We start from the raw sequence: 10,159 nt of genomic DNA on the forward strand, positions 1-10,159 counted from the left end.
GCTTTCTAGGTAAGACTGGCTGGAAGTTCCTGGGAACTGGGACGTGGAGCCTGTCCTGAGGGTTGATAATCAGATAACAACTGGCCGCGAAGGAGCTGTGCTGTTACTCACACCGCTCTGCGTAGTGTAATGGTTTTACCAGGAAACAGAGAGCTGCTGATCCCAAACAAACACGTAAGGAAAGGCATGATGGTGAGCAGGGGCTCGGATCAGCACGTTCTGCTCCGCGGTGGTGAAGAAAGCCGTCAGGAGGAACCCTGAGTCTCTACTTCTCTTATCAGGCCAGCCCCAGCATGTCACCACTCCTTATCAGCCCTGGCAGAGCTGGCTCCTGACACACTGGGCCTCCATACATACTGGCTCTGGTGCTACAGGGGCTGGCCCTGCTGCCCTCCCCTGCACTCATCAAGGCTCTAACGCACGTGAAGGAGGCAGGGCAGTTGCAGCAGGGACGGCGAGGAGAGGCGATGCTGGACCTCGTTATTCTGAGCCTCCATTTCTTGCTCTGCTTCCTCATCTCCCTCGTCATCTGGTGGGGACCCAAGGTGCGAGCGCCCAAGGTGGGTTCAAGACCTTTTTACAACTGTTTTTTGTCAGTGGAAGCAAGGCAAGAAAGATGTGGGGCTGGTGGAGAGGGGGCAGAGGAGCCACAGAGATGATCAGAGAGGCTGAGGGAGCTGGGCTGGGTCAGCCTGGAGAAGAGAAGGCTGTGGGGGGACCTCACTGCAGCCTCCCCGTCCCTGAAGGGACCCCAGGAACAGGAGGGGAATGGGCTTGTTAAAGGGCAGAGACTGGCAGGACGAGGGGGCTGGAGTGAAGCTGGAGGAGGGAAGGGGGAGAGGAGAGACTGGGGGCAAGTTCTTTGCAGAGAGAGTGGTGAGGGGCTGGAAGGGGCTGCCCAGAGAGGGGGTGGGTGCCCCGTCCCTGGGGGTGTTCAAGGCCAGGTTGGCTGGGGCCCTGGGCAACCTTGTGTAGCTCCAGGGCTGGAGGTTGGTGTCCCTGCCTGTGGCAGGGGGTTGGAGCTCTGGGACCCTTGGGGTCCCTTCCAACCCAGACCAGGCTGGGATTCTGTGATTCTATGAAGCAAGGGTGGTGGGGTTGTACTGGGAATTTGGGAGAGGGGAACTGGAACACAGCAGCTAATTGTAAGGATAATTAATAGAAAGGCAGTTTTTGGGTGGTAAAACTAGTTAAGTCCTCTGCTGGGAGAAGCTATTGGATGTTGGAAGTACACAGGAGAGGATGGGGACAGCAGGCACATTTACTCAAAGGCCGGGTTGGATGCAGGAGATACTACCAGCTGCTCAGCATCTCACATCAGTTTGTATTTCTACCTGCCATATCATTTAAACAAAGCACCTGATTTACACCTAAATGCTGCTGTCTGCCCATGGCACGGTGCAGTGTCTTGCTCGTAGGCGTTCTGGTGTTTATTTTTGCCTGTAGCTCTCCTGGCAATTAACGAGCAGAGTAAATGAATAGTGATTTAGGCATTATCTTGCCTCAGCCCCGGGTATCGGGTTTGCAGCAGCCGGTTCTCCCTCACCTCAGGGCTGTGTGTGAGCACGTTGGACCAGGCGTTATCACCGCACTCCCCTGCTTTGCTTCGCCTGCGTGTCGATAACCTCCCCCTGAAGCTGGTTTCCCCTCACAGGGTTAAGGGGTTGGGGTTTTCTCTGGCACAGAGACACCCTTTCCTCACGTAGAAATTAAACCCTGTTCCCTGACGTGGCTTTTTTTTTGGAATGTTCTTGGGTTTTGTGTGTGTCTCTGCCTGTTAAAGGATGTGGACTCACGCAGCTCAAGCACGGGGACAGCTGGAATGCACCCAGATGGTCTTGTATTAATCGGGAAGGAAGATGACATGAAGAGGTCCCGAAGGGCAACAGCCAGAGTGGATGGCAGAGAAATCGTTGTTTTCTACCACGAGGGGAAGTTTCACGCTCTGGACTCTCGTTGCTACCGTAAGGCCTTTGCACCTTTGATCTCAGTGTTGCAATAATTAAGGGCAAAAGCTGCTGCTGCCTAAATTAACAGGGTGTTCTGCTGTGTTTCAGATGAAGGAGGCCCCCTGTGCCTTGGAGAAATAGAGGTATGTAAGTGAAGGAAGAGGGCTCACTGGAAATCTCTAGTGTGGGTTTTTTGGTTGTTTGTTTTTTTTTTTAAAAAACTTTTATCTGAACATAACATTGAAATAAATTGATATATATGAGATATATGTATGTATATATGAGATATATATATATACACATTATATATATATATATATACACATTATATATATGGAATATAGCATGTGTGGTGATGGGCTCCCTGCGTCAGGAGGGACAGGGAGCTGCTGAAGAGGGGACAGCAAAGGGCTGTGGAGATGCTGAGGGCACCAGAACATCTCTGTGGCACAGAGACACTGAGGGACTCGGGGCTGTTCAGCCTGGAGAAGAGAAGACAGAGGGGATCTTCTCAGTACTGATCAACCCTTGAGGGGTGGGCTCAGGAGGACGGGTCAGTCTGTGTTCAGGGGTGCCCAGGGACAGGACCAGGGGCTGTGGGCACAAACTGGAGCAGAGGAAGTTCCCCCTGACCCTGAGGAGGAACTTCTGTGCTGGGAGGGAAGCAGAGCCCTGGGCCAGGCTGCCCAGAGAGGCTGGGGAGTCTCCCTTCATCTCTGGAGACATTCCAACCCCATGATCCTGGGTGCTGCCCTGTGCAGCCTGATCAAGGGGACCCTGCTCTGGGGGGCTGGGATGGGGAATCTCCAGAAGTTCCTGCCAGCCCACACCAGTCTATGAACCTGTGATGTCAAGTACATACCTCTACACAGCCAAATCACCAGACATTTGGTCTTGGGCCTCAGGATACTTGCAGGACAACAATGAGAAGTCAATGACTTGCTATTTCTTCTTCTTCTTCTTTGCAGGACATCAATGGCCAAGCTTGTATTATTTGTCCTTGGCATAAGTATAAAATTACTTTGGAAACAGGAGAAGGATTATATGAAGGAATAAACCCATTGGACCCCTCATGGACACCACAGTGGAAATCGAAAGGAGTCAAACAAAGGATTCATAAGATCACAATACACAATGGCAATGTTTATGTGAGCCCTCCAGATTTGTCTGTAAGCTTTGACTCTGATTATTTTGCTGATAAGTACAAAACCAGTGGTGATCTACCTATGGAAAAACAAAGCACCACACAAGCAGCCGAGTAAGTTGTGGCCAGAACGCAGAATCCTGCTGAAAAGCACCCAGGAAGAACCATTGTCATGGCATGAAGATGTTCCGTGGCCATTCAGGCTGCCGTGGGATTAAATTCTACCATTAACATTCTGTTAAAGCATTGAAGATGTGGAATTGGGGAAGACAAGAAGCGCTGCAGTGTTGGAAATGCCACTGATCTTGTGCTGATGGGGATTTTTTTCACTTGCATTTCAAAAAAGACGTTTACAGCAGAGCACTTCATGATGTTTGATATGTTAGAAATCCCACTTTGCTACAGCTGTTTTCATTGTTAGGAGGGAACGTAGTACATCCCTGCTTAGAAAACACCTCACGTAGTTTAAGCTGAACAGTCAGGTATAAAGGTTCTGTTTATATCCTTAGGTTATGGTCAGGATGCCTTTGGTATGAGCGGCGTGGAAACTGTCACCTCTTTAGATATGTGGGTAATGCCTGGATGTCTATGGAGTGCCACAAAGAGAAGTAAAATAACCCCAAAACCAACCCCCAAACCTTGAGCCTGTTTTGGTGACCTTTTTGCGTCTGTGTGATTCCTCAGGAGCCTTTTCTCTCCCCTTCAGTGGCTCATCGAGTGATGGAATTGAGTGCACCCTCAACAAGTCTGGGGGTGACACCAAGCTGAGTGGTGTGGTCGACACCCCAGAAGGAAAGGAGCCATCCAGAGGGATCCTGACAGGCTGGAAAGATGGGCCCAGGGGAACCTGATGAGGTTCAACACTGCCAAGTGTCAGGTGTTGCACTTGGGCCAGAGGAATCCCAGACACAGACACAGCCTGGGAGAAGAGCTGCTGGAGAGCAGCCCTGAGGAGAAGGACTTGGGGATTGTGGTGGATGAGAAGCTTGACATGAGCCAGCAGTGGCTCTTGCAGCTCGTAGGGCCAATGGGATCCTGGGCTCCATCAGCAGAGGGGTGGCAGCAGGGACAGGGAGGGGATTGTCCCTCTCTGCTCTGCCCTGTGAGGCCCCAGCTGGAGTCCTGTGTCCAGAGCTGGGGCCCCCAATACAAGAAGGATGTGGGGCTGTTGGAGAGGGTTCAGACGAGCCACAAGGATGATTAGAGGGCTGGAGCAGCTGCCCTACAAAGAGAGGCTGGGGGAGCTGGGCTGGGTCAGCCTGGAGAAGAGAAGGCTGTGGGGGGACCTCACTGCAGCTTTCCAGTACCTGAAGGGAGCTGATAGGCAGGAGGGGATTCGACTTTTTAAAAGAGCAGATAATGGCAGGACAAGGGGGAATGGACTAAAGCTAAAGGAGGGAAGGTTTAGATTAGATATTAGGGGGAAGTTCTTTGCAGAGAGAGTGGTGAGGGGCTGGAAGGGGCTGCCCAGAGAGGGGGTGGATTCCCCGTCCCTGGGGGTGTTCAAGGCCAGGTTGGCTGGGGCCATGGGCAACCTTGTGTAGCTCCAGGCCTGGAGGTTGGTGTCCCTGCCTGTGGCAGGGGGTTGGAGCTCTGTGAGCCCTGGGGTCCCTTCCAACCCAGACCATTCTATGATTCTATGATTCTATGTGACAGACGCTTCCCTGCACAGCTGCTTCTCCCACCTTCTGTGGGACTGGGAGGAAGCCGCTGGTTATAGAAACCGGGTGTGTCATTGAGGGGCTCTTGCTTTGAGGGGGTACATCCCTTTGAGGGGTGTACAGATCCATGCCTGCGATAAAAAAAGCCAGACAAGCAAGAGCCCCTTGATTCCATATTCATTTGTACATCCCTTTGAGGGATGCACATCTCTTTGGAGATCGTGTAATGACAGATTTGCCCCCCGGTAGCCCCTCTGGCAGCGTTCCCCACAAGCTGTGCTGGGGCAGGGCCGGGCTGGGCTCCGGGACACGGTGGATTCCAGAGCTCAGAGATACTCTGCAAACATGGACCATCATCCTGCGTGGCTGCAGGTCTTTGGGATGAGGTTTTATGGGGGATGTGTTGGCCATTGGTGGAGTTCAGCCGGGATCAGGTTCAGTGTGAAGTGGTCTGGCCTTTGGGAGCTTCTCTCGTGCCTCTGGTGCCCTGTCTTGCTTTTGGCCTATATGAAGGTTGTGTATGTCTGTGTCAACATCACTGTTCACAAAATTACAGAATCCCAAGGTAGGAAAAGACCTTTAAGCTCCTGGAGTCCACCCGTCCCTGTCCTGTGCTAAACCAGCTCCCTGAGCACCTCATCTCCCCTCTGTTAAACACCCACAGGGCTGGGGACTCAGCTCACAGCTTCCCCAGTGCCCCATCGCTCGGCACCTCCACAGCTGCTCTCAAAGCTTCACAGAATCACAAGTTGTGGGGACAACTGGCCAGCAGCCAGACCAACCCCCCACCACCCCCCCCCCCCCCACACACTGGGGTGGGGGAGAGGATTGGAAGTGAAAAATAAGGTAAAGCCCGTGGCTTGGATGGGTACACCCTCGGCTGGGTAAGGAGCTGGCTGGAGGGCCGGGCTCAGAGAGTGGCAGTAAATGGAGTTAAATCCAGCTGGCGACCGGTCACGAGTGGTGTTCCCCAGGGGTCGGCGCTGGGGCCTGTCCTCTTCAATATCTTTATTGATGACCTAGATGAGGGCATTGAGTGCACCCTCAGTCAGTTTGCAGATGACACTACATTGGCTGGGAGTGTGGATCTGCCTGGGGGTGGCGAGGCCCTCCAGAGGGATCTGGACAGGCTGGAGAGCTGGGCTGAAGCCAATGGCATGAGGTCCAACAAGAGCAAATGGCGAGTCCTGCCCTTTGGCCACAACAAGCCCAGGCAGCGCTATCGGCTTGGGGCGGAGTGGCTGGAAGACTGTGTGGAGGAAACGGGCCTGGGGGTACTGACTGATGCTGAACATGAGCCCACAGTGTGCGCGGGTGGCCAAGAAGGCCAACGGCATCCTGGCCTGCATCACAAACAGTGTTACTAGTAGGAACAGGGAGGTGATTGTCCCCCTGTACTCAGCACTTGTGAGGCCGCATCGCGAGTACTGTGTTCAGTTTTGGGCCCCTCACCACAGGAAAGACACTGAGGCCCTGGAACGCGTTCAGAGGAGGGCTACTGAGCTGGTGAGGGGTCTGGAACACAGGCCTTACGAGGAGCGGCTGAGGGAGCTGGGACTGTTCAGCCTGGAGAAGAGGAGGCTCAGGGGAGACCTTCCAGCTCTCTATAACTTCCTGAAGGGAGGTTGTAGTGAGCTGGGGGTCGGCCTCTTCTCCCATGTAGACAGCGACAGAACTAGAGGGAATGGTTTCAAGCTGCGCCAGGGGAGGTTCAGGCTGGACATTAGGAAGCACTACTGCTCTGCAAGGGCAGTCAGGCACTGGAATGCACTGCCCAGGGAGGCGGTGGAGTCACCGACCCTGGGGGTGTTCAAGGAAAGACTGGATGTTGTATTGAGGGACATGGTTTAGTGGGAGCTGGTAGTAATAGGTGAATGGTTGGACAGGATGATCTTTTAGGTCTTTTCCAACCTTGATAATTCTGTGATTCTGTGATTCTGTGGAGGCCAAGGCAGCTCAGTAGGATAGAAAAGGGAGATGATGACGATGGTGGTGATGATGACAGAACATCCCAAGCAAGTGATCTCACCGCCCACAGTTGATGCTCTGCACGGCCCCGAGCTGCCCCAGCTGCCCCCCAGTTCTACACAGCACACGATGCTGTGTGGATGGAGCATCCCTTGGCCAGTCGGGGTCAGCTCTCTGGGCACTGTCCCCTCCCAGCTTCTTGGTGACCTCCCCTCCCTCTCACTGTCAGGGCGGTGTGAGGGGCTGGAGAGTCCTTGGCTGATGGGCAACAAGTAAAGCACCCGGCGTTATGAACACGGGTCTCCCTCTAAATCCCAGAGGCAGCAGCTGCCGGGAAGGAAATCAAGGGTCCCCTAGCTGAGCCCGGGCCATTCCTGCACAGCCCCACTAGTGTCAGCAAGCAGCACCCAACGGCTTCGTTGTGGAGTCAGGACTTCCCCGCTTCTCTCCAAGGAGCCGCAGGCTGCGAGCTGCCTTGGCACGTCGGAGATGCTCCAGCAGAAAGCTGCGGGCTTGGGGCGGGAGCGGGTGAGCGAGCAGTCGGGGGAAGCTGCCCTCGACGTGCCGGCGGGGACAGGAGCTGCGGGGGGCCGGGGGAACGCACCGCCGGGAGAGGCAGCGGCCGAGGGACGACGCTCGGCGGCGCCCGGGGTGAGGATCGGCGCGGGATGGCACCGCCGGTGCCGGGATGCTCGCGGATGGAGGAGCTCCGGGGATAGGAGCCCCCCGGTGCGGGGATGCCCGCGGATGGAGGAGCTCCGGGGATAGGAGCCCCCCGGTGCGGGGATGCCCGCGGATGGAGGAGCTCCGGGGATAGGAGCCCCCCGGTGCCGGGATGCTCGCGGATGGAGGAGCTCCGGGGATAGGAGCCCCCCCGGTGCGGGGATGCCCGCGGATGGAGGAGCTCCGGGGATAGGAGCCCCCCGGTGCGGGGATGCCCGCGGATGGAGGAGCTTCGGGGATAGGAGCCCTCCGGTGCCGGGATGCCCGCGGATGGAGGAGCTCCGGGGATCGGAGCCCCCCCGGTGCGGGGATGCCCGCGGATGGAGGAGCTCCGGGGATAGGAGCCCCCCGGTGCGGGGATGCCCGCGGATGGAGGAGCTCCGGGGGAAGGCGCCCGCCGGTGCCGGGATGTCCCGGGCCGAGAGGTGCCGGCAGCGGGTAGTACCCGCAGCGGGTGATGCCGGAACTGGCAGTACCCGCTGCGGGTGGTACCGGCTGCAGGTGCCGCTCCGCCCCGGGTGCCGCCCCGCACGCCATTTCTCGAGGACCCCTTCCGCCCCGGGCTTGACCCCTTCCGCCCCCGACCTCTCACCGCCCCTGCCCCGCACCTCGGGAGTCCTGGACGGGCGCGGTGCTGCTGCCGGACGATGTCCTGGTATTGCGGCGTGTGCGGCGCGGCCACCCGCGCCCGCGGAAGGCACTGCTGCTGGAGCACCTTGTACCGGCGGGCCGCGACCCGGCGCTGCTGCCGCGCCAGGCGTCCGTCGTCCGCGGCGCCGCCGGGAGCCCTCCCGTCGCAGTGGCCCGTCACTTGCTGCCTCGACTGCTGGGATGCGGATCTCTGGTCTCGGTACGCGGTCTGGCGCGCCGGGGCCTGGAGATGCGGTGCCCGGTGGTCCCCGTACGCTGCCAGCCCGCCCTCGAGTTGGCCCGGCGGCCCCGGAGGAGCGCGGGCGGCAGCGAGCGGCGGACCTTGGGAGGCCGTTCCCGCGGCCGTCTGCAGCCGCTGCCGCTGCCTCTGGTACTGCCAGCCCTGGTGGGGAGGGCGCCCGGCACCTCCTGCTGCTTCCAGGGACGCGAGAGCCCCGAACAACGAAAGCCTGAGGTCCGACGCCCGCCACGACTCCGGCTCCGACTCCGGCTCCGGCTCCGGCTCCTTCTCCGACGACGGCTCCGACGACGGATCCGACGCCGCGTTGGCGCCTCCGGCTGCTCCAGCGCCGTCCCCGGCTTCGCCGGCAGCCGGGGCTCTCTCAGATTCGCCGGAGCTCGCGGAACCCCCGGCGCGGCCGCGTTAACGGGGTCGGGACGGAGAGTGTGAGTTGCCCGGGGTGGATTTCCTCCACCTCGGTAGCCAATAAATCCTGTCAGCATAAGACTCGTGTCTCTGCGGTCTCTGGGGTTTAAACCCGCCGGGAAGGCGGAGACGCGGCCGTTCCGTTTCGGGTGGGGTGGTGCGGTTCCCCCCGCAGCTGGCCCGGCAGCCGTGCGGGGACGGGCGCGCTGCGAGGAGATGCGGACGCGGAACTCGCGGCAAAAGCCTCCCGACACGGTCACCTTTCCCCCTGCCTCGCCTGTTGCGGGGCAGGGCGATGAGGGGACGCGCCGCGTCTGCACCGAGACCGCGTCCTCCTCCTTTCGCTCCCCTCAGCGCCCCTTCGCCAGCCCAGGACTCTTTGCCAGGCCGGCGCGACTAACGGAGCCGAAGCCTCGTTGTTCCGAGGGCTGGGAGCTCCGTTCCGGCAGGACGGGGCGGGAGGGATGCGCAGTGTCCGCGGCCGCTCGCGGTGCGCTCGGTGTGTCCGTGCGGGCGCCCGCGGAGGGACGAAGCCCGGCGGGTAAGGGCAGCGCTCTGTGCCTGCAGATGTCCAGCCGGTGCGGGGAGCAGCCTGGCTGCCGGCGCGGGGCTCCGCGGCTGCGCAGCGCTCTCCGCCGCCTCCGTTTTGGGGGCGAAGCTGCCCCCCCAGAGGGGCTCCGGCAGCGGCGGGCCCGCGCCCCGGCTCTGGCTAAGGCTGCGCAGGCGGGGAGCGAGGAACGGCGGCTCAGGGCACGGCTGCCGCTTGGGCAGGGTCTGGCCGGCTCCTCGGCGGGGCCCGTTCTCCCTCCTTCCGGGCCACAAGTCCAGGGACACGAGGCTCGGGGCCGCTGGAATGCGAGCCGTGTACCCCAGAAGCTTTTCTCCACACCTCACTCTTTCCTAGGATACCCCACCCGCTGTCAAAACTCTCCCTCGGTGGGTGCTCCGGGGTTACCTGGGAGGGTGGGTGCCAGATGCTGCCTGATGGGCATTCCAGCTAATTAAGCCTACTTTGCATTTTCACCTGTCCTCAGAAGTGCTGGTAGCTCTCCCAGGGTGTGTTCCATCACGTTTGCTAAGGAAAGTGCCTAAACCTGCAGGGGAATTGCTTCTTGAAGAGCACCAAACGGTGTTACACCAAAGCCCTGCAGAGCTTATTTGATCAGCCCACCCAAATCTTGGTACCTGGTCCCGAGTTTGGTTCCGGGCAGCAGCGAACCCAACAGCGATTTTATCTGGGCTGCGTGTCCCTGGCTTGCCTGAAGGAAGATCGGGCAGCACAAGGGCATTCCAAGTCCCCATCTCCCCTACCAACTTCCTACCAACTCAGCCAGTTAGGCTGGCAAAGTGATTCCTTCCACGTGCCTTGTCCCAGTGACAGTGGCAGCCTCTTACCCCCTGGGCAGCCTGTCCCAGG

The 10,159-nt window shown here is 58.7% G+C and overlaps 1 protein-coding gene across 1 annotated transcript; it reads left to right on the top strand.

Moving 5' to 3' along the window:
- The first annotated feature begins 375 nt into the window (after positions 1-375).
- RFESD (Rieske Fe-S domain containing) lies at positions 376-3,721 on the top strand. The gene is made up of 4 exons (XM_084278263.1): positions 376-560; positions 1,784-1,964; positions 2,058-2,092; positions 2,918-3,721. The coding sequence occupies exons 1-4, from the start codon at positions 468-470 to the stop codon at positions 3,209-3,211; spliced, it is 603 nt and encodes a 200-aa protein (XP_084134389.1). The 5' UTR covers positions 376-467; the 3' UTR covers positions 3,212-3,721.
- Positions 3,722-10,159: the final 6,438 nt, after the last annotated feature.

This window comes from Gallinula chloropus (assembly GCF_964237585.1).
Source record: "Gallinula chloropus genome assembly, chromosome: Z".
NCBI lineage: Eukaryota > Metazoa > Chordata > Aves > Gruiformes > Rallidae > Gallinula > Gallinula chloropus.